Genomic DNA, 27,801 nt, shown 5'->3' on the forward strand with positions numbered 1-27,801 from the left:
GCCGGTGGCTGCTCCGGGGATCCTGGGACCGCCGGTCCCGGAGAGCTGCCTCCGTCCCCGCCTCGTGGCCTCCCCGCTGTCAGTCCCGGAGTCCTCTCTCCGTCCGCCCTCGTGGCCTCCCCGATCCCGGAGCCCTCCCCGGTGCCGGTGCCGGGAGGAGGGGGCGTGGCCCGGCCGCCTTGGCCCCGCCCCCCGGTGCCCACGTGCGCCGCCGGCGCCGCCGGGGTTAAAGCGCGGCGGAGGGATCTCCCCCCGCCCCCCCCTCCCGGCAGCGTGCGCTGCGGCCGCGCGCGCGCCGTCACACCCCCCCCGCACCCCCCCCCGCGGCCGCAGCGCCCGCCCGCCGCGCACCGTCTCCCTCCGCCCGCAAGCCCCCGCCGCCCAAAGTAGTGCGGGAGCCGCGGCGGCGCCCCCCCCCCCGCCCCGGTCCGCGGCGGTGCCCCCCCGCCCTCACCCCCTCTCCCCGAAGGACCCAGCGCGGCGGCGGCCCCGGCGGGGCGGGCGGGGCGGGGCGGGGGCGGGCGGCGGGACCTACTTTCCTCTGGAAATGGCCGCGCCGGGGAGCACCGAACGCCCCGCGCCCCGAGGCCCGTCGGCGTAGGGCGGCCGCGGGGGGTGAGCACCGGGCGGGGGGCGGGGGGCGGCCCCGCCGCGGGGCCCGCGCGGGCGGGACGGGCCCCGGCGGCCCCGGAAGGAGCGGCCCCCGCGGCCGAGCGGGGCTCGGGCCGCGCCGCCTCCGCCGCTGCCCGGTAAGGCCCGGCCGGGGCCCGGCGCGGAGAGCGCGGCCTCCACCCCCTCCGCCTTTGTGCCCGGTACCGGCGGGGCCCGGGCGGCCGAGGCGGGGGTACGGCCGGGCCCGGCGCGCGGGGCCCGGTGCCGGTGCCCGCGTAGGCCGCGGCGGGGCCGGGGCTCCGGGCCTGGCCGGCCCGACCCCCACCTGTCGCACCGGAGAGCGGGGAGAGCGCGGCCCGAGGGCCCCGGGGAGGGTTGGGGGGGTGTCCCCGCGTGGTGGTTCGGACTCCCTGGGGCCGCGGGCCGATCCCCCCCCCCCCCCGGGCTCGGGGCCTTTCCGGGGGGGGGCTCGAATCCCCCCGGGACCACCGGGAACCGGAGCGGGGGGTTTGCTGGGTGGGTTGGCCCCTACCCCGTGGCCGGGACCCCGCGGGGGGCTCCCTCCGTCCCCCCCGCGCCCTCGCGGCGTTTTGGGGTACCCGAGCTGCCCCGGTGCGTTCCTCCCTTTCCCGCTGCCCCGGGCTCTGGGTTGAGGCCACCCCGGGCCCGCGGGACCCCCCCCGGATCTTCCCCTTCCCCGTGTGTGGCTCATGGTCGGGTTTGGGGTCCCCTTTGCTGCCCCCCCCACCCCTCGCAGGCGCCCGGGGCCCCTCTGGGTTTTTGGGGTGCACGTGAAGCAGCGGTGGGAGGGGTGGCTGCAGATCGGGGCTTGGACCCCCTTCCGTCTTTGGGCGTCGTGTTTTGGGGTGGGTTCTCCTCGCCCCAGACCCATCCCGGGACTCCCCGGTGCTGTGCACGGTCCGTGCTGGGCCTGTGGAAACTGAAGCATGGGCAGGTGCCGGTGGAGGGGACCCTGGTTTATGCTGCACCCCAAATCCCCCCTCATGTCCCCCACGTGGGAGGCACTGGGGGTGCTCCCGGGAGGGTCCTGGGGGTCCTCAGGAGTCCCGGTGTTCAGTGGAGCCGGAGTCACCAAGCCACCCCCCCCCCGAGGGGTTTAATCGAGGTCACTCTGGGGGTTTGGCTGCCTCAGATGTGCTGAGGTGTCTCTGCACTGTCCCCACCCAGCCCTGGGGGGAACCTGGAGGGCCACGGTGTGATGGGGGGACAGGGAGGACCCCTGTGGTGTGTGGGGGGGTCTCCTGGACCCACAGGGAGCCAGGATCTGCTCCCAGAGGACACTCCCAGCTTGGGACCCCACAAACTTGCCTTGGAGCAGTGACGGGAAGGGGCTGCCCTGTCCCTTGGGTGTGCGGTCACGGGGGGGCTGCGGGGGGGCCGGGGAAGGTCCCAATGTCCCTGTGCTGACAGATCCCCCCCCCCTACAGCCGCGGCCCCCCCAGGGACGCCGGAGGCAGGATGGACGAACAGAAGGCGCCCAGCGAGGAGAAGGACTCGGTCGCGCCAGGTGAGCGCAGGGCCAGATTTGGGGGGGGCTGTCCCTGTCCCTGTCCCCCCCCCGTGGTGGTGACACCCCCTCTCCCCGCAGCTGATGGGGCCGTGGCCTCGGAGGAGATGGGCAGCGCGGAGGGGGACCCCCTGAAACCTCCCGAAGGAGCCTCCGCGGGGCCGGAGCCGGAGAGCACGGACACGAAGGGACCTCCTGAGACTGGCAGGTGAGGGCAGGGGGGCACAGGGGTGGCATGGAGCTGGTGGGGGGGGCATCCCAAATGTCCCTGACACCCCAAGTTTCCCCCCTCCCAGCCTGCCGGGCCGCCGCTGCGCCCTCTGCAACTGTGGGGACTGGAGCCCGCACGGGCAGTGGGAGCTGCAGCGCTTCGAGCCGGTGCCCGACTGGCCCGAGAGGCTGGTGGGCAACAACCCCCCCGAGGGGCCTGGCCAGCCCCCCCCGGGGTCCGGCCAACCCCCCACGGAGCCGGAGCTGGCGGGCGACGACCCGGCGCAGATCGGCTTCTGCGAGGGGGTGACCCCGGTGCAGCTCTTCGAGCCGACAGGTGAGCGGGATCACGGCGCCGGGGTCCCCGTCCCACCGCTCCAGGTGTCCCCAGGCTGTCCCTGACGCCCCTTCCCCGCAGGGCACTGCTGGGTGCATCGCTGCTGCGCGGCCTGGGCGGCCGGCGCGGGGCCGGAGGCGGCCGGCGTGGCCAGAGCTGTTTTCTCAGGGATCTCACAGGTGAGCGGTTGGATCCGGGGGGGGGGGGGCTGTGGGGGCTCGGCCGGGCCCCCACCCCCCCAGCAGCACTGACCACCCAGGCTCCTGTCCCCTCAGAAATGTGAACGCTGCGGGCGGGCGGGGGCCACCATCCCGTGCCGGGCGGCCGCCGGCTGCTCCCGCCTCTACCACTTCCCCTGCGCCGCCGCCAGCGGCTGCTTCCAGTCCACCAAGACCCTGCGGCTGCTCTGCCCCGAGCACGTGGCCGAGGCCCTGGAGATGGGTGCGTGCGGGCCGGGGACGACCCCCTGGGTGCTGGGACCCTCCCACCCCCCTGCGGGGTGCCCGGAGGGTGGGACCCCGTGAGAAGTGGCCCTGATCCCCTGTCTCCCCCTGGCAGAGGACGTGCGGTGCCGCGTGTGCGCCGGGCCGGGCGACCTGCGGGACCTGGTGCTGTGCACGGGCTGTGGGCAGCACTTCCACGGAGCCTGCCTGGACACGGCCCCCACGCCCCACGGGCGCTCGGGCTGGCGGTGCCCCGAGTGCAGAGCGTGCCAAACCTGCAGGTGAGCCCCCAGCCCCGCCGTGGGGGGAGCGGGGACGCACCCAGGGAGGGGTCCCCACCCTCATGTGCCCATTCCCCCCACAGGCAGCCCGGCCAGGACTCCACGATGCTGGTCTGCGGGGCCTGTGGCAAGGGCTACCACACCTTCTGCGTGGATCCAGCCAGCCAGGGCCTCCCCACCGGCTCCTGGAAGTGCAAGGTGCGTCCTGCTCTCGCTTGGGGTGGGGTATGGGGTGCCTGCCCCCTCCCTGCTCCCCCTGACGCGCCTCTGTTCCCCCCACCAGAACTGCCAGGTCTGTTCCGAGTGCGGCCGGTGCCCTGTGGGGCTCGACCCTGGCTGCCAGGGGTCCGCGGTGTGTGGGGGCTGCCAGGGGGGCTGCACTGCAGCCGATGCCCCCGTGGCACCAGGACACTCACCACAGCCTGAGTCGCCCGCCCAGACGTGAGTGGGGATGGGGGGCTGGTTATGGGGGGGCGTCAGGCCCTTTGTGGGTGAGGGGATGTGTCCTGCAGCCCTGGGGACAAGGTGGCCCGATCCCCACTCCCCTAACCTGGTGTCCCCCCCCAGGTTGGAGCCCCCCAGCTGCAGCGAGCTGACGGATGTGCCCGTCCCCCCACCTGAGCTGGAGCCTGTGGGGGGTGATGAGGAGACACAGCCCCTCCTAGACCCCAAGGAGGCACCCCTGGACCCCAAGGAGGAACCCCCAGAACCGAAGGAGGCACCCCTGGACCCCAAGGAGGCCACCCCGGGTGATGGCGGGTCTCCTCCTGGCGAGCTGACCCCTGTGGAAGTGCCCCCCAGTGAAGAGCCCCCCTGTGAACAGCCCCTTGATGAAATGCCCCCTGACATTCAGCCCCTCGACGTGCAGCCCCCCAACATTCAGCCCCCTGACGTGCAGCCCCCCAACATTCAGCCCCCTGACGTGCAGCCCCCCGACATTCAGCTCCCTGACGTGCAGCCCTCTGAGGAGCCCCCTCCTCTCGTGCTGCCCCCCGAGGAGCCCCCCTCTGAGGAACTGCCCCTCGAGAGACCATCCCTTGCTGAGCTGCCCCCTGACAGGCCCCCCCTCGAGGAGGTGCCCCCCAGTGAACGACCCCCCGATGAGCTGCCCCTCGACATCCCTCCCCTCAATGAACCGCCCCCTGAGAACCCACCCCTCGAGAAGTCTCCCCCCCACGAGCTGCCCCCTGAGGAGCTGCCCATCAACGAATCACCCCCTGACGAGCTGCCCCCCAATGAGTTGCCCCTCAAGTCTCCCCCCAACGAGCTGCCCCTTGAAGAGCTGCCCCCCGATGAGCTGCCCCCCAATGAACCGCCCCCCGATGAGCTGCCCTCTGGGGAACCTCCTCCCGAAGTTCTGCCCCCCGAAGAGCCTCCCCCCGACAAGCTGAGCCCCGAAGAGCCTCCCCCTGATGAGCTGCCCCCTGAAGAACCACTCCCCAGTGAGCTGCCCTCCGAGGAGGACCTGAAGCCACCAGGTAATTTGGGGACCTTTCACTCTGTCTCCTTTCCCTTTTTCTCCTGTGGGTGTGGGGGTCTCACACTGGGGGCTTCTCAGCAGCACTGGCTTTGCCTGACCCTCATTTCCCCTGTTTTGGGGTACATGGGGAGCTCGGGAGGGGGGGTTGTTGTCTCTTGGCCCCAGGCTGGGTGGCACAGGGGGTGAAGGGGACCCCTGTCACCCCCTCACCCATGTCCCCATCCCACAGGTCTCCTTCCCGAGGTGGCAGTGGCAGAGGAAGCACCAGCCCTGGCTCCGGAGGTGCCCCCTGAGGAGGAGATGGAGCTGGAGCTGGAGCCCTCGCTGCCCCCTGAGATGACCCCTCCACCCTCAGCTCCCCCAGGTTGGTCTGGGGGCGCACTGGGGTTGGGGTTGGGGGAGTGGTCGTCTCTGGGGGGGGGCTGTGATGTCACCGTCCCCCCTTTCCACCCCCAGCTCTCCGCGCCATCTCTCCTGTGCGACCCCCAGACCCCTCCCCTGACGGCAAGGAGGACGAGGTGCCCGAGCCTCCCACCCCAGCCCTGCCCGAGCCCCCTGGCAGCCCCGGCACCGCCATGGACACCGAGCCCCCCGGCTCCCCACCACCCCCCCTGGGCTCCCCTGTCGTCACCCTGGCCCCCACCGAGCCCCCCGAGGATGAGGAGATGGAGACGGCCGGTGGTGAGGGGGAGTCCCCAGCCAGCCCCCCCGGAGATGCCCCCCCTGGCAGCCCAGCCCCAGAGCTGGGGCCCTTCCCGGGCCTGCCCGAGGAGGAGGAAGAGGAGGAGGAAGAGGCGCCGAGGCTGGAGCGGGAGGGCACCAGCGGCAGCTCCCCGCCGCTGAGCGAGGAGGATGCAGTGGAGGAAGGCCGGGCTGGGGGGGACCCCGAAGCCAAGGGGTCCCCCCTCCTCCTGGAGCCGGAGGAGCTGGGCCCCGAGACCCCCATGGAGGTGTGCACCGCCGGCGAGAAGCTGCTGGGGCGCGGGGACGAGGGGTGCCCCGAGCCCCCCGCCCTGCGCCCGCGGCCCGACATCCTCAACGAGATCTCCAACCTGAGCCAGGGGGACACGAGCAGCAGCTTCCCCGGCTCGGAGCCGCTGCTGGGCTCCCCGGACCCCGAGGGCGGGGGGTCGCTGTCCCCCGAGCTGGGCCCGGCCTCGGCCGACGCCAGCCTGCAGAAGGAGGACGGGGGGTCGCTGCCCTTGGGCGCCGAGACCGACGACTCGCTGCTGTTCGAGCCGGCAGCCAAGGGCGACGGGGACAAGGGCCGGCGCCGCAGCTCCCCGGGGCGCTCCCGGGTCAAGCAGGTACAGGGGGGTTTCAGTGGGATCCCCCCACCCTTAGGGCCCCACCAGGGCCATGCCCCCTCCCCGGGCTGGCAAGTAGGCGAGGGCCGGGCATGGGATGGGGGCTGCGCCCCTCCACTGCGTGGGGGTCCGGCTGGGCCCCCCAGAACTGTAACCCCCCCTCTCTCCTCGGCCGTAGGGTCGCAGCAGCAGCTTCCCTGGGCGGAGGCGCCCCCGAGGGGGGTCCCACGGGGGCCGGGGCCGGGGCCGGGCACGCCTGAAGTCGACCACCTCGTCCGTTGACACTTTAGCAGTAAGGCTGGGCTGGGGCAGGAGTGGGGGGCAGGGGGGTCCCCAGGCTGTTAGCTGGTAGGGGTGAAGGCCAAGAGTCTCCCCCCATCCCCTTCCCTGCCATCCCAGTCCCTCAGAAAGGTTTGAGAGCCCTCGGGGTGGGGTGGGTGGGGGGTCTCATGGGAGGTGTGGCTGCCTGGGGTTTTGCTGAGTCTGGGGGCTTCACCCTACAAGACCAGGGCAGGCATGGAGCTTCCCCTTGGAGAGGGGGTCTACTGTCCCTGCACGTTCCTGTGTCCCCCAGTCCAGCACTAGACTGGCTGGTGCCCCCCAAACTGCACAGAGAGGGGGACCTTGGTGTTGAGCCCCCCACTCTGTCCCCAGCTCGCCGACGTGGAGAGCTCGCCCAGCAAGGAGGAGGACGAGGACGATGACGACACCATGCAGAACACGGTCGTCCTCTTCTCCAACACCGACAAGTTTGTGCTCATGCAGGTAACTGGGGCACGGCAGGACAGACAGACAGAAGGGGTGGGACAGGCTCTGTGTCCCTCCCACTGCCAGCTGCTGTCCCCTCACTCCTGACCTCCCCCCAGGACATGTGCGTGGTGTGCGGCAGCTTCGGGCGTGGGGCCGAGGGGCATCTCCTCGCCTGCTCCCAGTGCTCCCAGTGCTACCACCCCTACTGTGTCAACAGCAAGGTGAGGAGGGGGCCTGGAACCCCTGTCCCCATAGCACCACGCTGTGCCCCTCAGGGACTGGCCATGCCCCATGGGACACACACATAAGGTTGTGCCCGGCGTGTCCCCCGGCCGTGCCGAGCCACTCGGGTGTCCTCTGTGGCCACGCCGAGCCCAAGGACCCCCGTGGCCATGCCCAGGGCTCACATGGCTGCCCCCCTCACATCCCCAGATCACCAAGGTGATGCTGCTGAAGGGCTGGCGCTGCGTGGAGTGCATCGTGTGCGAGGTGTGCGGCAAAGCCTCGGACCCCTCGCGCCTGCTGCTCTGCGACGACTGCGACATCAGCTACCACACCTACTGCCTGGACCCCCCGCTGCAGACCGTGCCCAAGGGCGGCTGGAAGTGCAAGTGGTGCGTGGCGGGGCAGGAAGGGGTGTCCGAGGGGGCGTCCGAGCCGGCGCTGACCCCTCGGCCCCCCCTCCCTCCCCAGGTGTGTGTGCTGTGTGCAGTGCGGGGCCGCGTCCCCCGGGTTCCACTGCGAGTGGCAGAACAACTACACCCACTGCGCGCCCTGCGCCAGCCTCGTCGTGTGCCCCTTCTGCCGCGAGAAGTACGTGGAGGACGACCTGCTCATCCAGTGCCGGCACTGCGATCGGTGAGCAACGCTGAGGGGGCTGGGTCTGCTCAGCCTGGAGAAGAGGAGGCGGAGGGGAGACTCGTCACAGTCTGATCTCAGTGGTGACCAGTGACAGGACCCGAGGGAACGGCCTGAAGTCGGGTCAGGGGAGGTTTAGGTTGGATATTAGAAAAAAGTTGTTCTCCCAGAGGATGGTTGGGCACTCAACAGGCTCCCCAGGGCAGTGGGCACAGCACCAAGGCTGCCAGAGCTCAAGGAGTGTTCGGATGATATTCTCAGGCACATGGCGGGATTTTGGGTTGTCCTGTGCAGGGCTGAGGGTTGGACTTGATGGTCCTTTTGGGTCCCTTCCAACTTGGCATATTCTGTGATCCTGTAAAGTTTGGGGTGCCCGGGGGTGGCCGTGGTGTGTGACAGGTCCCCCTGCCCGCAGGTGGCTGCACGCGGCGTGCGACAGCCTCTTCACCGAGGAGGAGGTGGAGCAGGCTGCGGACGAAGGCTTCGACTGCAGCGCCTGCCAGCCCTATGTGATCAAACCTGGTGAGCTCACGGGGTGCAGGGAACCCAGAGAAGGGCTTGGGGGACATTTGTGGGACGTGGGGACTCACCTGCCCCTCTGCTTTCCTATACAGCGCCCGTGCCTCCCGCAGAGATGGCCAAGGCCAAGGATCCGGGTACGTGCGGTGCCACGACGGTGCCACGGGCTCCCCGGTGCCGTGCCCGCTTCTGGCCACGCACCCAGCCCTGGCATTTGTCCCCAACGTGGTGTTTGTTCCCCCAGAGCCCCAGTATTTCCGCTTCGAGGGCGTGTGGCTGACGGAGACGGGCATGGCCGTGCTGCGCAACCTGACCCTGTCGCCCCTGCACAAGCGGCGGCAGCGCAAGGGCCGCCCCGGCGCCCTCAACGGGGACGGGGGGCTCGAGGGGGGCGACCCCCTGGGCCCCGAGGACAAGAAGGACGGTGACCTGGACGCCGACGAGCTGCTCAAGGCTGAGGGTGGGTGTTCCCGGCGTGAGAGCTGGGTGGGTGCGGTGTTGGGGGTGCCAGAGGACCCCACTGAAGTGTCCTCCCCCCGTGGCAGTGGGCGTGGAGCACATGGAGTGCGAGATCAAGCTGGAGGCTCCGGCCAGCCCCGACCGCGACGTCGGCGCCGACGGGGACTCGGGGAAGGGGCTGGAGGACCCCGAGGAGTGCAAGAAGAGGAAGCGCAAGCCGTACCGGCCCGGTGAGTGCCCCCCAGGCCCTGACCCCCCTCAGGCCCTGCTGTGACCCCTCCTGGGCACGCTGTGATCCCCCCCTCTGCCCCCCAGGCATCGGCGGGTTCATGGTACGGCAGCGCAAGTCCCACACGCGGCTCAAGAAGGTGCCGGCGGTGCTGGCGGACGTGGGGCGTGAGGGGCTGAGCACCGAGGGGCACCCCGAGGATGGTAGGGCCCGCTGGCACCCCTTCCCTCCTTTTCCCTTTTCCCCTTCCCTCCTTTTCCCTTTTCCCCTTCCCTCCTTTTCCCTTTTCCCCTTCCCTCCTTTTCCCTTTTCCCCTTCCCTCCTTTTCCCTTTTCTCCTTCCTCCCTTTTCCCCTTCCCTCCTTTTCCCTTTCCCCCTTCCCTCTTCCCTTTTCAGCTCCTTTCTTTCTCTCTTCAACCCTTTCCTCTCTCCCCTCTCCCTTTTTTCCTTCTCTTTTCCTTTCCCCTTCCCTTTTCCCCTTCTTTTTCCTTTCCTTTCTCATCCCCCCGGGCTGTGGAGGACCCGCAGTGCTGTGACGGCTCGGGAGCAGCCCCAGGCCCTTTTTGGGAGGTGTGTGTTCATTCCTGGGGGGGCTGTTGCAGGGGCTCCGGGCGATGTCCCGGCCGAGGCTGGCCTGGATCCGGGTTCGGGAGAGGGGGACGAGAAGAAGAAACGCCGGGGACGGAAGAAAAGCAAGTTGGAGGACATGTTCCCCCCGTACCTGCAGGTGGGGTGGATGGGGGGGGTTGAGGTGGCCTGGGGGTGGGGGGGGTGGACAGAGGGGCCCCCCTGTTGCTGACAGAACCCCTCTGTTCCAGGAGGCGTTTTTTGGGAAGGCGCTGATGGACCTGAGCCGGAAGGCGCTGCTGGCAGCGGGCGGGGTGGGGGACGGGACCGCCCGCCCCTCCCTGGGCCAGGGCGCCCCAAGGCCCAAGGGGGACCCCAACCTGGCTGGGGCACTGCAGGGAGCCCCCCCGGACAGGAGGGAGACCCCCACCCACCCCCGAGGTGAGTGAGGCCAGGAGTGAGGACACAGATGTTGTTGAGGGTCATAGGGGGTCCTGGGGTTTTTGGGGGCTTTCAGGGTTTTTTGGTGGTCCCTGAGGTGGTTGGGGGTTTTTGAGGGTCCTTGGGGTTTTTGGGGGTCATTGAGATTGTTGGTGGTCTCTGGGGCTTTTGGGAGTTATTGGGAGTCATTGGTGTTGTTGGGGATCCCTGGTGTTGTTTTGGGGTGGTTGGGGATTTTGGGGGTCCCGAGGGTTGTTGGGGGTGGTTGGGGGAGACCCCCATTGTGAGGACCTGCTGTAGACACTGGGGCTTGTTGGAGGATGCCGTGGACAGTGAGGGGTTGACATCGAGGGGTGTAGGAGGTCTCTGGGATTCAGGGGTGACCTCGGGGGATCCAGGGGTGACCCTGGGGGGGCTGGGGGGTCCTGCCCCCCTCAATGAGTCCCGGTGCCCTGCAGGGGATGACAGCACCGATGGCAGCGCCGCCGCTCCCGACGATGATGGCAAGGACGATGCGAAGGCCGAGGACCTGGGTGAGCCCCTGGGACCCCCCAACAGCGGAGTCCTCCCCTGGAGCGCCCACAACCATCGAGACGGAACTCTATGGTTGAGGGGATCCGCTCTAGGCAGGGCTGAACTCTATGGTTCCGCCCATGTGATTCCCATGGTGCTGGTGACCATAGAGTGGCGCCTAGAGCGCCCCCGCGTGGCTCGGGGTCCTTGGAGGACCGAGGGACTCCTGTCCCTTTTTGGGATCGGGGGGCGATGGGTTCACATGGGGGTCTCCAGTCCTGAGCTTGGGGCTGAAGGCACCTCCTGATTCCTCCTCACAGGGGCCGATGAGCCAAAGGATTCCCCAGACCCTGGGGACACCGAGAAACCGGCCACCCCGGGCGAGGGAGCGCTGAGCTCTGACCTCGACAAGATCCCCACGGAAGGTGAGACCACCCCCATCCACTGAAGCGAGGGCAGTCCCGGGGCCAGGACCCCCAGATTTCTCCTCTGCTTCCCACCAGTGTGGGTTCTGCACCCTGGGATGGCTCAGCCTTTTTGCTTTTGCCCCTGCAGAGCTGCCCAAGATGGAGAGCAAAGACGTGCAGCAGCTCTTCAAGGACGTGCTGGGCTCGGCGGAGCGGGGGGAGCAGCCCCTCAACTGCGTGGCCGGGGGGATGGAGGCCGGGCAGGACCCCGGCCGGGCACAGCGCCCCTTCCTGCAAGGAGACCTCCAGCTCTCGGGGCAGGGTGGGTGGAACTGGCAGGGCCACCGTGGACTGGGAGGGCCTGGATGGTGGGGAGAAGGGCAGGACTCGCTGCCAACCTCCCAGAAAGCCAAAGTGGTGGGGTTGAACTGCTCAGAGAGCAGCACAGTGCCTGTGGTACCAGAGAGCCAGGGCTCCTGCCTGTTCCCAGTTGCTCTGGGGGTGAACATGGGAGGCGTTTTGGGGGATGCTGTATTTTCTGGGGGCTGCTGGGACCCTCAGGGCAGGCACAGGCTTGAGCCCCAGCCCTGCCCTCCCTCCAACCTGTCTCCTTTCCCTCTCAGGGAGCGTTTCCCTGGGCTCACTCTCCGGATCCGTCTCCTTGGACTCGTATTCAGGGGTCTGCCCGTCCCCGTTCCTCGATAGCAGGTACATGGGGGAGCTGGGGGTGGTCTCCTTGGAGGGATTGAAGCCTGGGGTGTTGCGGGACACCCTCCTCCCTCACACCCTGACGATCCTTGACACTCTCCCCTCCATGCAGGGAGCGGAGCGGCTTCTTCAGCCCAGACCACTGCGAGCCCGAGAGCCCCTGGGCCAGCAGCTCGGCTGCCACCACCCCCTCGACCCCCACAACGCCCACGACAGAGGGGGAGGGCGATGGCCTGTCCTACAACCAGCGCAGCCTCCAGCGCTGGGAGAAGGACGAGGAGCTGGGCGAGCTCTCCACCATCTCCCCCGTCCTCTACGCCAACATGAACTTCCCCAATCTCAAGCAGGATTATCCAGGTAGGGCTCTGGGGGGGCTGTGGCTCTGGGGGGGCTGCAAGTGCCTTTTTGGGGTGAGGGTGGAGAGTCTGGGTGCAGCCTGACCCCCCTCTGATCCATGTTTGGAGGGGAGATCCCAGCTGCTCTGGCACTGAAGTGTTTCCTGCAGCATCATGGAGGGGGTCTTTTCAGCAGCTCCTGGGCATGAGGCTGTCCCCACGCGAGAGGGGACAATGTCACCCACCCAGGGTGTGGGTGGGCTCGTCAGGTCCGGGCTAAGGTTGTTTTTGTCCCCTCCATCTGCTCGTACCGGACTCCCAGACTGGTCGAGCCGCTGCAAGCAGATCATGAAGCTCTGGAGGAAGGTCCCTGCCACGGACAAAGCCCCGTATTTGGTGAGTGCCGGGGGGTCAGCGGGGTGGGGGGCCGGGGCGCCGGGGGCTGCGAGTCAGCTGGCTTCGTGTCTTTGTTAGCAAAAGGCCAAAGATAACCGGGCGGCTCATCGCATCAACAAGGTGCAGAAGGTACGTCCGGCGCGGGGAGGTGCCCGGCGGCCCCGGCCCAGCTCTGGGGGGACGTGGTGTGCCCACCCCAGCCCCGTGTCCGGCCCTCAGGGAGGGCAGGGGGGGGTCCCGCAGCCCTGACGGGCCGGCTCTCTCCGCAGCAGGCCGAGAGCCAGATCAACAAGCAGACCAAAGGGGAGGGACTGCGCAAGCCGGAGAGGCCCTCGCTGCACCTGCGGATCCCGGTGCCGCCGGGGGCACAGCCCGTCTACATCAGCAGCCCCCCCGCCGCCGGAGAGGGCTTCCTGAAGCCCCCGGCGGGTGCCGGAGCAGGGCCGGAGTCTCCCAGCGAGCTTTTCCTCAAGCTCCCGCCCCAGTCCCCCGCCCAAGTGCCTTCGCACGACCCCTACGGCGCCTACGCGTTGGAGCCCCGCTTCCCCTCGCCCCTGGGCCAGAGCCCCACGGCGGGCGCTGCCTTCCAGCCCTTCCCTGGCCAGCCCCAGCCCCTCACTGCCCCCCGTGCCCCTCCCGACTTCCACCCCACGCCCCCCGGAACCCCCCGGCACCAGCCCGGCACCCCAGACCCTTTCCTGAAGCCCCGCTGCCCCTCCTTGGACAACCTCTCGATGCCGGGGAGCCCCGGGGCGCGGCCCCCCGAGGCCCTGCTCTCTCCCCTGCCTTTCGGGGAGCAGAAGAAGGGTCTGGAAGTGAAGAAGGAGGAAGGGGGGAGCCTGGGGGTCTGCTCGCCCGGCTATGCCTCCGCCATGGGCTACGGGGACTCCCCGGGCGGCCCCCACCTCTCGGCTGCGGAGCTGAAGGCGGCCGACGTCTTCAAAGCCCCCATGACCCCACGGGTCTCTCAGGTAGAGCCGCAGAGCCCGGGGCTGGGGCACCGGCCCCCCGACCCCCACCCCTTGGCCCCCTCGCCCCCCGGCCACCCCGATCTCTACCGCCAGTCCCCCTACCTGGACCCCTACTCGCAGCCCCCGCTGACGCCCCGGCTGCAGCCCCCCGAGGCCTGCTGTGCCCTCCCGCCCCGCTCCCTGCCCTCCGAGCCCTTCTCCCGCGTCCCCGCCAGCCCCCAGTCCCAGTCCAGCTCCCAGTCACCCCTCACCCCCCGCCCGCTCTCCAACGAAGCCTTCTGCCAGTCCCCCGTCACCCCCCGCTTCCAGTCCCCGGATCCCTACTCCCAGCCGCCCTCCCGGCCCCAATCCCGGGACCCCTTCACCCCCCTGCACAAGCCCCCCCGGCCGCAGATGCCGGAGCCGGGCTTCAAGCCTGGCGGGGGTTTTGGGGGCGCCCCGGCGGGTGAGCCCCACGCCAAGGCACCGGCGGGGCCGCAGCCGCCCTTCGCTCGCTCCCCCGGCGCCAGCGTCTTCCCGGGCAGCCAGACCCCCATGCGCTTCACCTTCCCCCCGGCCGTCTCGGAGCCGCTCAAGGGCTCCCCGTCCCACCAGCCCCATGGGATCAACAGCCATTACGGCTCTGGGAAGCCCCAGAGCTCGGCCTATGCCTCGTCCCCCGGCTTCCACCAGGCCGGCAGCCCCCTGGGCCCGGGCACGGCTGCCCCCGACACCTACAGCCTCTCGCCCCTGCGGCCCCCGTCGGTGCTGCCGCCGCAGCCCCCGGCCCCCCCGCAGCAGCAGGACCCTTCCGGAGCCTTCCTGCCCCGCGCCGCGCTGGGACCGACGGCCGACAAGAGGGAGGATTCGGCCGTGGGGCTCTCGGCGCCCCCGAACCGGGACCTGGCGGAGCTGCCCGGCGGCCAGGATGGGGCCCTCGGCACCATGAGCCAGTCGGAGCTGGAGAAGCAGCGGCAGGTGAGGGCTCGCTGGTGATCCCACCGCGTCCATCCGGGTTTGGAAGGGGACGTGAGGGAGGAGCTGGGACCTGTGGAGGTCCATTGATGGCCACCTGGGTCTTGCTGGTTTCACTCCCGTTTCCGCTCTCGGCTCTAACACTCGGTTCTCCCAGCGCCAGCGGCTCCGGGAGCTGCTCATCCGGCAGCAGATCCAGCGGAACAGCCTGCGGCAGGAGAAGGAGAGCGCGGCCGCTGCCGCCACCTCCTCGCCCGCCGCCTGGGCCCCCGAGGCTGCCGGGCAGGGCTTCGAGCTGAGCCGGGGCATGGCCCCCTACCAGCCAGCACAGGTGGGAGAGCCGGGTCAGGGCGTGCACAGGGGGGTGACACGACTGGTGGAGGGGTGGCACCGTCTCATTCCTTCCTTCTTCCAGGACAAGGGACTCCTCGGGACCTTGGCCACGGCAGCTGGCGCCGGGAAGCTGCCCGGCTCCGTCATGGTGCAGGCGGCGTTTCCCCAGGACGAGCGGCTCTCCCGGCCCCCACCAGCGGCCACCCCGGCCACACTGGACATCAACGGGCGGTGGGTGCCCCGTGACAGGGTGGTGGGCTCACTGCGGCGGGGTGGGAGCCAGCAGGGATCACCCTGGGGGGGTGTGTGTCCCCGGTTTGTGGGGAGCGCCCCAGAGTGGCAGCGAATTTTTGGGTGACTGGAGTGGTCCGAGGGAGGTGGGACTTGGTGCGTCGGGGCTGTGGCCGTGCCGAGCCGGTACCAACATCACGGTGTCTTCCAGGGCGACAGTGGGGCCCCCCCAGGCCTTCTACCCCCGTGGGGTCTTCCCAGCACCATCCCCGCAGCAGCAGCAGCACCTCTGGCAGCAACAGCAGCAACAGGCGGCCGTGGCGGCCCTGCGGCTCCCCGTGACCTCCCGCTTCGCCCCCCCGGCTGCCGGGACCCCCATGGGCAGCCTGGGCACCCGCCTGCCAGCCCCCGCCGAGGCCGTGCCCCCCTTGTCCACCACCCTGGGCGCTCCCTTCATCGAGCTGCGACACAACGTGCAGAAGGGACCCGGGGGAGTGGTGGGGTCCCCCTTTGCCCCCCAGGCGCCCCGGCCTCGCTTCTTCCTGCCCGGGGAGGAGGGCACCGCCCAGGCCCTCTGCACCCCCGTCGTGCCCATGCAGGCGCTGCCACCCCAGAAGGTTCCGGCGCCGCTCCCGCCCGCGTCCCCGCAGGGAGCAGAGATGGGCAGCAACCACCAGCAGCCCCACGCCAAGGTGGCCCCCCCGCCACTGCCGGCCCCCACCCTGGAGCTGCAGCACGTCCCCCCCCGCCCGCTGTCCTCGGGCACTGCCCTGCGCCCCGAGGGTCCCAAGGATGGCCCCGCTCCAGACCCGGCACCGGCCCCAGGGAAGAGCCACCTGAGCCTGGAGGGGGCACGGCTGCCCTGCGAGGTGCCCGTGGAGCCCGATTTGGATGACGACTTCGGCTCCCACAAGGACTTGGAAGATGATGACGATTTGGCCAACCTGAGCCTGGATCCGGACGTGGCCAAGGGGGACGATGATTTGGACAACCTGGACAGCCTGGAGACAGCAGACCCCCACCTCGACGACCTGCTGAACGGTGACGAGTTCGACCTGCTGGCCTACACCGACCCCGAGCTGGACACCGGGGACAAGAAGGACATCTTCAACGAGCACCTGCGCCTGGTCGAGTCGGCCAACGAGAAAGCCGAGCGCGAGGCCCAGCTCAAGACGGAGCCGCCACCGCCCACCTTGAAGCTCCCCAACCCCGGGGACAGCAAAGATGTGACCCCATCTGTGGAGAACCAGGAGGTGCCCAAGGAAGGGCTGGTGCCCAGTGCGAGCTTGGGACCCTCTGCCTGCTCCACGGGCACCGTGCTGGCCCCTGACCCGGCTTTCAAGGCGCAGGGTGCGGAGGCAAAGCCCGGCTCGCTGCCCACCGAGGTGAAGCCCAAGCTGGAGGATGGTTGCCTGAAGACCTCGCCTTGCCAGTTCACCGCCACCGGCCCTGAGCGGCTCCCGGTGCCCGTCAAGTCGGAGGGGCTGCAGGGCACCGACAAAATCTCTGCCTCGCTGGGGCTGAGCCTCAAACCCGGCCAGACCCTCCTGAGCCCCGGCGCCGGCCCCGCTCGCCTCGGCCTGACTCAGTTCCCCAACAGCGGCCACGCCGGTGTCCCCGTGCCGGACAAGGACCCCTACGCTGCCCCCGGCCGTGGGCTGGCCCCTGCCCAGCTGGGCAGCCAGAGCAACCCCTTGCTGGAGAAGTTTGAGCTGGACAGCGGAGCGCTGGGGCTGGGCAGCGCCCGGCACTCGCCGGCGGATGACCTGGACAAGATGGAGAGTTCGCTGGTGGCCAGTGAGCTGCCACTGCTCATCGAGGACCTGCTGGAGCACGAGAAGAAGGAGCTGCAGAAGAAGCAGCAGATGTCGGCCCACCTGCCCCGCAGCACCCCCCACCTCCCGGCCCCAGGGCACCCCATGCTGCACACGGGGGCGGCTGGGCAGCCCCCCGAGGGGCAGCCACCCCGCCTGGGCGCCCCTCAGACCCCCCTCCAGCTGGGGCTGGTGGCCCGGCCACCACTGATGCCACCGCAGCCCCCCCGGCTCGGCGCACCCCAGCAGGGCCCGGCGCTGACCCCCCACATGGGCATGGCCTCGGGGCAGCCCCACGTGCTGGCGTCCCCGCACGGGGTGCAGGTGGCCCTGGGGCAGCCGCAGCAGAGCCAGCAGCAGGTGCTGGTGCAGAAACCAATGGCTGGGGTGCAGCCCCCCGCCCTGGGCCTGAAGCCCCCCCAGCTCGTCATGCAGCAGCAGTTGGCCAACAGCTTCTTCCCAGACACAGGTAGGACCTGTGGGTGGTGGTCTGGGGGAGCGTGGGGCTGTTTTGGGTGGAGTGTGTAGGGCTGAGCGTATTGTGACCTGTCTCGTGGCAGACCTGGACAAGTTTGCGGCTGAGGACATCATGGACCCCATTGCCAAGGCCAAGATGGTGGCACTGAAGGGCATCAAGAAGGTGATGGCTCAGGGCAGCATTGGGGTGGCCCCAGGCATGAACAGGTAAGGGGCACAAAGGTCCACGGGGCACGGGCAGGGATGGGCAGAGTGCCTTGGCTCCAGCTGACCCCCATCTCTGTGTCCTCCTCCAAAGGCAACAGGTTTCCCTGCTGGCCCAGCGGCTCTCGGGGGGCCCAGCAGTCTCTGAGATGCAGAACCACTTGCTGGCAGGGAGCGGGCAGGTGAGTGGGTTGTTGGGGATGGGGAATACAGAGGTCCCTTAGGTCTGCCTGGCTTGGTGCTCAGCACCCTGCCAGGCCGGAGCCGCTCTGGCCGGTGGGTTTATGTCTCCCTGGGGAGGTGAGGGCTGTGGGGAGGGGACAGGGAGGCACACGTCCCCAGCATTCCTCTCTCTGGCAGGAGCGAAGCGGCACAGACCCAACCCAGGCTCGGCCCAACCCACCCACCTTCGCACAGGGCGTCATCAGTGAGTACGGGGGGGCCGGCGTGGTGAGCTCACCCTGCCCCTGGGAGCCGGGTCCCCGCTCACCCCGAGTCCCTGCTGACCCGGGATCCCTGCTGACGAGCCCTCTCCCCACTCCACAGACGAGGCTGACCAGCGGCAGTACGAGGAGTGGCTGTTCCACACGCAGCAGCTGCTGCAGATGCAGCTGAAGGTGCTGGAGGAGCAGATCGGGGCTCACCGCAAGTCCCGCAAGGCGCTCTGTGCCAAGCAGCGCACGGCCAAGAAGGCCGGCAGGGAGTTCCCCGAGGCCGACGCCGAGAAGCTGAAGCTGGTGACGGAGCAGCAGAGTAAGATCCAGAAGCAGCTGGACCAGGTAGGGCCCTACATGCGGGTGGGAGCCTCGTCCTCGGTGCAAACACGATGTTCATGGCACCCTGTGCCATCCCCAGTGCAAATGTGATGTCCTCAGTGCTAATGTGCCATTCCTGGCCACAGGTGCCATGCCGTTCCTGGCACTAACTCCCTGCTGTCCCGGGAACTAACACTGTGCCATTCCTGGTGCTAACATTCCCCTGTCCCCAGCAGTAATGCCGTGCCATCCCCGGCACTAACGCCCCACCGTTCCCGGTGCTGACGCCCCGCTGTCCCCGGCAGGTGCGGAAGCAGCAGAAGGAACACACCAACCTCATGGCCGAGTACCGCAACAAGCAGCAGCAGCACCAGCACCAGGCCTCGGCCGTGATGGCCCTGAGCCCCTCGCAGAGCCCCCGCCTCATGTCCAAGCTGCCGGGGCAGCTCCTCTCGGCACACGGGGTGCAGCAGCCCGGGGGGGCCGTGGTGGGAGCGCAGGGCCTCGGGCAGCAGCCGGGGCAGCCCGGGGGGCTGCGCCTGTCCCAGGGCGGTGTGTCCATGGCCGTGCAGCAGGGCCTGTCCTTCATGGGGCAGCAGGCCATGGGGAACGCCCCGGGACCCGGCTCCTCCAGCGCCTTCTTCGCCGGGAACCCCGCGCTGCGCGGGCTGGCCGCCGACAGCCGCCTGATGCAGGAGCGGCAGCTCCAGAGGATGCAGCTGGCGCAGAAGCTGCAGCAGCAGAACATGCTGGGACAGGTGTCACTGCCGCAGCAGCAGCAGCAGCAGCCGGGTGTGATGGGACAGAGCTCCATGCAGCAACCGGGTGTGATGGGGCAGGTGTCGCTGCAGCAGCCGGGGGTGATGGGACAAGTGCCCATGCAGCAACAGGGTGTGATGGGACAGACCCCCATGCAGCAGCCAGGAGTGATGGGACAGGCGTCCATGCAGCAATCAGGTGTGATGGGACAGACGTCACTGCAGCAATCAGGTGTGATGGGACAGACGTCACTGCAGCAATCAGGTGTCATGGCACAAGCATCGATGCAGCAACAGGGCGTGATGGGTCAAGCCTCCATGCAGCAGCCCGGTGTGATGGGACAGGCATCGCTGCAGCAGCCCGGTGTGATGGGACAGGCATCCCTGCAGCAACAGGGCGTGATGGCCCAGGCAGCCATGCAGCAGCCGGGTGTGATGGGACAGACGGCGATGCAGCAACAGGGCATGATGGGCCAGGCGTCCATGCAGCAGCAGGGTGTGATGGGACAGAGCTCGATGCAGCCGCAGAGCATCATGGCCCAGACGTCCATGCAGCAGCCAGGCATGATGGGACAAGCTTCCATGCAACAGGCAGGTGTGATGGCGCAGACGTCGATGCAGCAGCCGGGCATGATGAGCCAGGCGTCCCTGCAGCAGCCGGGGGCGCTGGGCCAGGCCCCGATGCAGCCGACGGCCGTGGCGGGGCAGCCCGGCCTGCTGGGGCAGCAGCAGCAGCCCCCGACCCCTCAGCCCGGCGTGGGAGCTCAGCCCATGGTGCCGAAGGCTGGGGGGCTGCTGGGCAACCAGCAGAGCCTGCTGGTGCAGCAGCTCTCGCCCCAGCAGCAGCCGGGCGTGCTGGGCCACGCGCCGGCACCGGGGCTGCAGCACCAGCCCATGCTGGGCCACCCCCAGCCCCAGCGCCAGGTGCTCCTGGCCCCCCACCAGCAGCGGGTGCTGGGCTCGCCCCAGCTGGCACCGCAGACTCCGGGGATGCTGAGCCACCGGCTCGTGCTGTCCCAGCAGCTGGGACAGTCGCGGGCACTGCTGACCCCGCAGCAGCAGCAGCAGCAGCAGCAGAACTCGGCCCAGCCGGGCCTCCTGGGGCTGGGCCAGGGGCAGGCCTCGATCCAGCACTTTCCGCAGCACGGGGCGGGGGGCCAGGCCCCCTCTGTGCTGCACCTGAGTCAGGGAATGCAGCCGGCCCCGGCGGTCCTGGCTGCCAAGGACCAGCCCACAGGGGTGGATGGCAGCGCCCTGCCCGCCGAGGGCGGCGAGAGCGGGGGGCAGCTGCACGGGGAGCAGCAGGGACCCCTCAACCCCCAAGGGCTGGGGGGCCCGGAGGCCGTGGCCCCCAAGCACCAGGCTGAGCTGGGGCAGGGCCAGCAGCTCCTCTTGGCCTCCCCACAGCCGGGAATGCTGCGGGCAGCCCCTGGGCAGCAGGGTACCCTGCTCGCCCCGCCGCTGCAGAGCCCCGGGGCCGCCCACCCCGAGCTGTCCCAGCAGCACGGGGACACGGCCGGGGTGGCGGAGCCGCCGCTGGGCTGCGGGACGGGCCCGGCACCGGGCATGGTGCCGGCACCGCGGCCCCCGGAGCAGCCGGGCAAGGGGCCGGCAGGGACCCTGCAGGGGCAACCCCAGCCCCCGCGGCTCCAGAGCCCCGGGCAGCACAAAGCAGGGCCGGCCCCGGGCACGGCCACGCTCCCCCCGGCGCTCCTGGGGCAGGTGCCGGGGCCGGTGATGGGCCAGATCCGGGCGCAGCTCCAGGGCGTCCTGGCCAAGAACCCGCAGCTGCGGCACCTGACGCCGCAGCAGCAGCAGCAGCTCCAGGCCCTCCTGGTGCAGCGGCACCAGCAGAGCCTCCTGCAGCAGAGCCAGGCACTCCGGACCCCCGGCCCCTTCCCCGGGCAGGCCCCGGACTACGGCTCGCCCGCTGCCCGCCAGCCCCCTCGCCCCATGGGGTCCCTCTTCCAGCCCCGGCCGGGCACCCCGGCAGAGGCACAGACCAGCTTTGCTGCCGAGCCGGGGCGGGCGCTGCCAGGGCAGCCCCCTCAGCAGCCCCCCCAGCAGCCCCTGGCAGAGCTGGTGCAGGCAGCCCTGGCTGCCCGCGGCCCCCAGCCCGGCCTTGTCCGCCTCCCCACTCCACCAGCCCCCTCGCCCCTGGGCTGTGCCCCCCAGCACGTGGCCAGTCCCGAGCAGAGCCCCCAAGAGCCAAAGAAGACGTCACCGGGGGTCCTGGCCTCGACCCCCAGCCCTGCGGTGCCCACAGAGCCGGGGCTGACGCCCACGCCGAGCGCTGCCCTCCCCGACCCAGCACGTGGCCCCTGGGACCCCGAGGCGCCCGGGGTGGACCCGGCTGACCCCAACGAGATCCACATCAACGGGGCAGTGCCAGAGGGGGCCCCCGCGGCAGGCGAAGCCCCCCAGGTGTTGGTGAAGCAGGAGCCGAAGGAGGAGGCGGCAGCAGCGGCGCAGTGTGAGCTGGACGGAGACGAAACAGCAAAACCGGAGGCCAACGGGGACCCTGGGGCCGGCCAAGCCAACAGCCTGCTGGCCCCGGGCGGGCGCTCCGAGGCCGGGCACCTGCTGCTGCAGAAGCTGCTGCGGGCCAAGAACGTGCAGCTCTCAGCACAGAGCCCGGGCGAGCTCAATGGGCACACGGAGAGCCGGAGCGCCGGGATGGAGCCGCGGCCGCAGCCGCTGCTGCTGGACCGGGAGGTGAGTGGGGCAGGCCGGGCCGGGGGGCGATGGGCACGGGGCTGTGCCAGCACAGCTCACACCCCCCTCTCCCTCCCCAGGACCCCTCCATCGCCAGGAAGCCGGCGCCCACCAAGCCCAAGCGGGTGCAGAAAGGCAACGAGCGGATCCCGGCTTCCCGCAAGAAGCTGCGGAAGGATGAGGGGCTGCGTCCCGGCGAGGCCCTCATGAGGCAGCTGAAGCAGGTATGGCGGTGGGCTGGGGGGTGGTGGGGGCTCCCTTTCTGCCCCTGTGCCCCCCTCACCACCTCACCACTCTGCCCCCAGGAGCTGTCGCTGCTGCCGCTGACGGAGCCGACCATCACAGCCAACTTCAGCCTCTTTGCGCCCTTCGGCAGCAGCCCCATCAACGGGAAGAGCCAACTGCGGGGCGCCTTCGGCAGCGCCGTGCTCGACAGCGTCCCCGACTACTACTCCCAGCTGCTCACCAAGGTGAGGGAAGGGGTTCTTCACCTGTTGTCCCCTCAGTCCAGGGGTCTTGGACCACCCTGCCGCACTCACCGCCCTGTCTCCCCCCAGAACAACCTCAGCAACCCGCCCACGCCGCCCTCCTCGCTGCCCCCCACGCCCCCTCCCTCCGTGCAGCAGAAGATGGTGAACGGTGTCACGGCCCCCGAGGAACTGGGTGAGCAGCCCAAGGACACCGACCCAGCCCGCGAGCCCCACGGCCAGAAAGGTAAGCCTGGTTGGCACAGGGGTGGCACAGAGTCCCTGCCACCGCCTGTCACCCTCCCGTGACACCCGTCCCTTCCGCACAGACGCACCGGCTGTGGAGGTGAAGAGCCTGGACCTGCTGGCAGCTCTGCCCACCCCACCACACAACCAGACCGAGGATGTCAGGTGAGACCCCGGCCAGGGTGACCTCTGTGAGTGACACCAGCCCCCCCAGGGGTCACACCAGCCCGTGGCCCCTGACACCTCCTTCCCTTCAGGATGGAGAGCGACGACGAGAGCGACTCCCCTGACAGCATCGTCCCTGCCTCGTCCCCCGAGAGCGTCCTGGGCGAGGAGCTGCTGCGATTCCCGCTGCTCAGCGAGGCCAAGCCGGAGCTGGAGGAGCGTGTGCTGTCTCCCATCATCCCCATCATCCCCCGGGCCAGTATCCCAGGTGGAACGGGCTGGGGATGGTGCATGGACCAGGGAGGAGTGGTCTGTGGTCCGTATGGACCGAGCAGGAGGGGTTCAGTGGGATGTACAGTGCAGGGAAGGGGGTCTGGAGGGCATGTGTTGGGTAGGAAGGGATATGGGTGGGGCAGGAGGGGGTTCCTGGGATTTTGCAGAGCAGGGGATGGGTCCCTGCAGTGTGTGGGCTGAGGGAAATGGGTCTGGGGGGTGATGGATTCCCTGCAGGGGTCTGGGGCAGCTGGGTGGGGTCAGAGGTGGCTGTTGGGGTGTCTGTGCAGCTCTGACCCCTCCCTCTCCCCCCACCAGTGTTCCCTGACACGAAACCCTACGAGGCCGCAGAGCCCTTTGGGGCCCCCCCAGGGAAGGTGGGGGCAGCAGGCCCAGGAGCCCCGTGGGAGAAGGGCAAGAGCAGCGAGGTCTCTGTCATGCTGACGGTGTCCGCGGCGGCTGCCAAGGTGAGCGAGGGGACGGGGGGACATGAGACGCTCTGGGGTCCTGGCGGTGGCCCCACATGGTGGCATCTGGGGCACCCTGGACCCATCCCATCCTTCTCTATCCCAGAACCTCAATGGGGTGATGGTGGCCATGGCCGAGCTGCTGAGTGTGAAGATCCCCAGCTCCTACGAGGTGCTGTTCCCCGACGGCCCCGTGCGAGTGGCCGTGGTCGAGGCCAAGAAGGTGGAGGCTGATATGGCCGGTGAGTGTCCTCCTTGTCCCTGTGGGCCCCCCGCAGCCCGAGGCTGGGACCCTCCCCGTGATGGGCTGTGCCTCTCTCTTCCAGGGATGCTCGGAGGGAAGGAGAAGGCGCTGGCTGGGAAGGTGCCGGACAGCAGCTCCGAGTGGCTGAAGCAGTTCGACGCGGTGCTGCCTGGGTACAGCCTCAAGGGCGAGCTGGACCTCCTGACGCTGCTCAGACAGGTCAGTGGCTGGGGGGGTCCACGGGGACACTGAGAGAGGCGTATTGGGGTACCTGCAGGGCTGTGACTGTGTTGGGGTGCAGGAGTGGAGGGGGGCTCTTTGGAACCAGGTGTTAACCATGTAGAGGTGCCTGGTGGTCCTTGTAGGTCCCCCCATGATTGCAGGGGGCTGCGATTCCTGGCTGGCTGGGTCTCCTCATGGAGAGGTGCTGAGTCTCCCAGGAAGGGGTGAAGGTGGTCCTTGTAGAGCTGGGGGCACGTGAGGTGCTCTGGGGTCCCTGCAGGTCCAAAGACCCCTCCTTGCGACACTCTGACCCGTGACCCCCTCCCCATCTCCGCAGGAGAGCTCCGCCCCTGAGAAGACCCTTCACCACTGCTACGTCAACAACGTGTCCAACCTGGACGTGCGGCAGCTCTCCGTCATGCCCCAGGAGCCCTCGCCCCCGCTGTCCCCCTCCGTCCCCTCCCCGTCCAGCCCTGCCGAGCCCACCAGGGTCCCCAACCCCGAGGTGGCCCACGAGGCCGCCCCGGCGTCGCCGCTGCCGCCGGCCCCCTCCCCGGCCCCCCAGGAGGAAGGGGCCGCAGGCCCCCACTCGCCGCCCCGTTTCAAGCCGCGCTCGCGGCCGCCCGAGGACGGGGATGAGGCGCGGCCGCGGCTGAAGAAGTGGAAGGGGGTGCGCTGGAAACGGCTGCGCTTCCTCGTCACCATCCAGAAAGGGGGGGCCAAGCGCGACGGCGACAAGGAGATCGCCGAGTTCATCGACAAGCTGGGCACCACCCTGCGCCCCGAGAAGGTGCCGCGGGACCTGCGCAAGTGCTGCTTCTGCCACGAGGAGGGCGACGGGGCCACGGACGGGCCGGCCCGCCTGCTCAACCTCGACCTCGACCTCTGGGTCCACCTGAACTGCGCCCTGTGGTCCACGGAGGTGTACGAGACGCAGGGCGGGGCCCTGATCAACGTGGAGGTGGCCCTGCACCGCGGGCTGCTCACCAAGTGCTCCCTGTGCCAGAAAACCGGCGCCACCAACAGCTGCAACCGCATCCGCTGCCCCAGCGTGTACCACTTCGCCTGCGCCATCCGCGCCAAGTGCATGTTCTTCAAGGACAAGACCATGCTGTGCCCCCTGCACAAGCTGAAGGGGCCCTGCGAGCAGGAGCTCAGCAGCTTCACCGTGTTCCGCCGCGTGTACATCGAGCGGGACGAGGTGAAGCAGATCGCCAGCATCATCCAGCGCGGGGAGCGGCTCCACATGTTCCGCGTGGGCGGGCTGGTCTTCCACGCCATCGGGCAGCTGCTGCCCCACCAGATGGCCGATTTCCACAGCGTCACCGCGCTCTACCCCGTGGGCTACGAGGCCACGCGCATCTACTGGAGCCTGCGGACCAACAACCGCCGCTGCTGCTACCGCTGCACCATCTGCGAGAACAACGGGCGCCCCGAGTTCGTCGTGCAGGTCATCGAGCAGGGCCTGGAGGATCTCGTCTTCTCTGACTCCTCGCCGCAAGGTGAGGAGTTGGGAGGTGCTGGTGCTGGACTAGTGCCGGCATTCATTGCCTGTCCCAGCGGTTGAGCCGCACCGGAACGCAACAGGGCATGGGGTGATGGGAGGTGACTTGAGCTGGGGGGGTCCCCAATGGATCCCCATCTCCAGCCCGTGGCACTCAGTGCTCTGGTCTGGTTGGCGAGGTGGGTGATCGGTCAAAAGTTGGGCTCGATGATCTCGGAGGTCTTTTCCAACCTGATTAATGCTGGGATTCTGTGGTTCTCCCTCCCCTCGGCAGCCGTCTGGAACCGGATCATCGAGCCGGTGGCGATGATGAGGAAGGAGGCCGACATGCTGCGGCTCTTCCCCGAGTACCTGAAGGGCGAGGAGCTCTTCGGCCTCACGGTGCACGCGGTGCTGCGCATCGCCGAGTCGGTAGGTCCGGGGGAAGACGGGGGTCTCCCCTCCATACTGGAGGTCGGCCCTGCTGGGGAAGGGTCTGGTGGCTGCCCTGGTGCTGCCACTCGACCCCCAGCCCTTCTGTGTCCCCTCGGCAGCTGCCGGGTGTTGAGAGCTGCCAGAACTACCTGTTCCGCTACGGGCGCCATCCCCTGATGGAGCTGCCACTGATGATCAACCCCACCGGCTGCGCCCGCTCCGAGCCCAAGATCCTCACCCATTACAAGAGGTAAGCGGGGCTGGGATCCCCCGGGACGGCTGGGATCTGCTGGGAGAGCTGGGATCCACTGGGAGAGCCGGGATCCCCCGGGACAGCTGGGATCTGCTGGGAGAGCCGGGATCTCCCGGGACGGCTGGGATCTGCTGGGAGAGCTGGGATCTGCTGGGAGAGCCAGGATCTCCCGGGACAGCTGGGATCTGCTGGGGGAGCTGGGATCCCCCAGGAGAGCTGGGATCTGCTGGGAGAGCCAGGATCCCCCAGGAGAGCTGGGATCTGCTGGGAGAGCCAGGATCCACCAGGAGAGCCAGGATCCCCCAGGAGAGCTGGGATCTGCTGGGAGAGCCAGGATCCCCCAGGAGAGCTGGGATCTACCAGGAAGAGCCAGGATCCCTGGGGATCCCTCGGCTCTGACCCCTCTCACCCCCCCCCCCTTGGCAGGCCCCACACCCTGAACAGCACAAGCATGTCCAAGGCCTACCAGAGCACGTTCACGGGCGAGACCAACACGCCCTACAGCAAACAGTTCGTGCACTCCAAGTCCTCCCAGTACCGGCGCCTGAAGACGGAGTGGAAGAACAACGTGTACCTGGCGCGCTCCCGCATCCAGGGGCTGGGGCTCTACGCGGCCAAGGACATCGAGAAGCACACGATGGTCATCGAGTACATCGGCACCATCATCCGCAACGAGGTGGCCAACCGGCGGGAGAAGATCTACGAGGAGCAGGTGGGGCTCTGGTGGGATGTGGGGGGCGTTTGGGGGGCACACTGAAGGCTCTGGCGGGAGGTAGGGGGGCCTGGGTGGGATGTTGGGGGCTCTGGTGGGATGTGGAGTGACTCAGTCGGGATGTGGAGGGGCTCTGGTGGGACATTGGAAGCTCTGGTGGGATGAGGGGGAACTCGGCTGGGACGTGGAGGGGCTCAGATGGGATGTTGGGGGGCTCAGGTGGGACGTGGTCTCAGATGGGATATTGAGGGCTCTGGTGGGATATGAGGGTCTCAGGTGGGATGTGGGGACCCCCTGACACCCTCTTGTCCCCCGTGGCAGAACCGTGGCATCTACATGTTCCGCATCAACAACGAGCACGTCATTGACGCCACACTGACGGGGGGCCCGGCCAGGTGAGCACGGGGGGGCTTTGGGATGGTGGGACCCCCCCTGGAGGGAGCCGTGGTGTCCATCTGTCCTGCCCCTGGGCCGGTTCTAACCTTCCACCTCCTCCAGGTACATCAACCACTCGTGTGCCCCGAACTGTGTGGCCGAAGTCGTGACCTTCGACAAGGAGGACAAGATCATCATCATCTCCAGCCGGCGCATCCCCAAGGGGGAGGAGGTCAGTGGGGGGCTGAGGGGGGGCCGGGGGGGGCAGAGGGGGCTCAGAAGAGGGGCTGGAAGTGGCAGGACCGAGCTCTGCGCCGTAGGTGACTCCCCACTCCTCCCCTCAGCTCACCTACGACTACCAGTTCGACTTCGAGGACGATCAGCACAAGATCCCCTGCCACTGTGGAGCCTGGAATTGCAGGAAGTGGATGAACTAGCTGGGAAAAACGGGGCTGGGGGCCGCCACCCCCGCCTGGGAGACCTCGCCAAGCCCCTCCCCGGGGCCGCGGGAGGTGCCAGGGGCAGCCGGGCACGGAGGGAGGAGCGGCCGCGGCGCCGCCGGCCCTGCCCGGGCGGGACGGACAGACGGACGAACTGGCAACTCAGGGTTTTCTTTGCTTCGTCCTGCGAGGAAAAAAAACAAACAAACAAACGGAGCGGGGGGCTCGGAAGCCCCCCCTTCAGCACCCCCCTTCCCCGCCAGCCTCCCTCGTGGGGGAGCCACGGGGGAGCAGCGCCGGGCCCAGCGCGCGGAGCCGGCCCGGATGTAACGATTATTTTATTCTATTTTATTTTATTTTATTTTGTTTTCGGTTCTTTTGGGTTTTTTGGTTGGTTTTTTTTTTGTTTTGTTTTTGTTTTTGTTTT

At 69.2% G+C, this 27,801-nt stretch overlaps 1 protein-coding gene across 2 annotated transcripts; it reads left to right on the top strand.

Moving 5' to 3' along the window:
• Window positions 1-360: 360 nt before the first annotated feature.
• KMT2D (lysine methyltransferase 2D) lies at window positions 361-27,765 on the top strand. 2 transcript variants are annotated; one of them, XM_027727320.2, is made up of 55 exons: window positions 361-615; window positions 2,061-2,140; window positions 2,222-2,348; window positions 2,437-2,687; window positions 2,769-2,866; window positions 2,963-3,128; window positions 3,246-3,411; window positions 3,495-3,609; window positions 3,695-3,852; window positions 3,979-4,889; window positions 5,121-5,255; window positions 5,348-6,198; window positions 6,377-6,490; window positions 6,853-6,963; window positions 7,065-7,169; window positions 7,381-7,562; window positions 7,642-7,806; window positions 8,222-8,328; window positions 8,421-8,462; window positions 8,570-8,785; window positions 8,871-9,014; window positions 9,100-9,216; window positions 9,616-9,740; window positions 9,832-10,021; window positions 10,480-10,554; window positions 10,855-10,959; window positions 11,090-11,263; window positions 11,565-11,649; window positions 11,762-12,006; window positions 12,307-12,380; window positions 12,459-12,509; window positions 12,650-14,308; window positions 14,463-14,636; window positions 14,721-14,869; window positions 15,081-17,152; window positions 17,244-17,367; window positions 17,459-17,546; window positions 17,725-17,791; window positions 17,911-18,143; window positions 18,425-21,592; window positions 21,673-21,816; window positions 21,898-22,062; window positions 22,150-22,306; window positions 22,389-22,470; window positions 22,563-22,738; window positions 23,062-23,210; window positions 23,317-23,452; window positions 23,537-23,673; window positions 24,014-25,178; window positions 25,455-25,591; window positions 25,714-25,844; window positions 26,274-26,559; window positions 26,881-26,954; window positions 27,058-27,166; window positions 27,279-27,765. In XM_027727320.2, the coding sequence occupies exons 2-55, from the start codon at window positions 2,092-2,094 to the stop codon at window positions 27,369-27,371; spliced, it is 16,329 nt and encodes a 5,442-aa protein (XP_027583121.2). In that variant the 5' UTR covers window positions 361-615; window positions 2,061-2,091; the 3' UTR covers window positions 27,372-27,765. The 2 variants fall into 2 exon arrangements, with proteins under 2 accessions (XP_027583121.2, XP_027583124.2); XM_027727323.2 differs by lacking the exon at window positions 12,459-12,509.
• Window positions 27,766-27,801: the final 36 nt, after the last annotated feature.

Source organism: Pipra filicauda, unplaced genomic scaffold (genome assembly GCF_003945595.2).
Source record: "Pipra filicauda isolate LSUMZ 115617 unplaced genomic scaffold, ASM394559v2 scaffold704_size142039_pilon, whole genome shotgun sequence".
Classification (NCBI taxonomy): Eukaryota; Metazoa; Chordata; class Aves; order Passeriformes; family Pipridae; genus Pipra; species Pipra filicauda.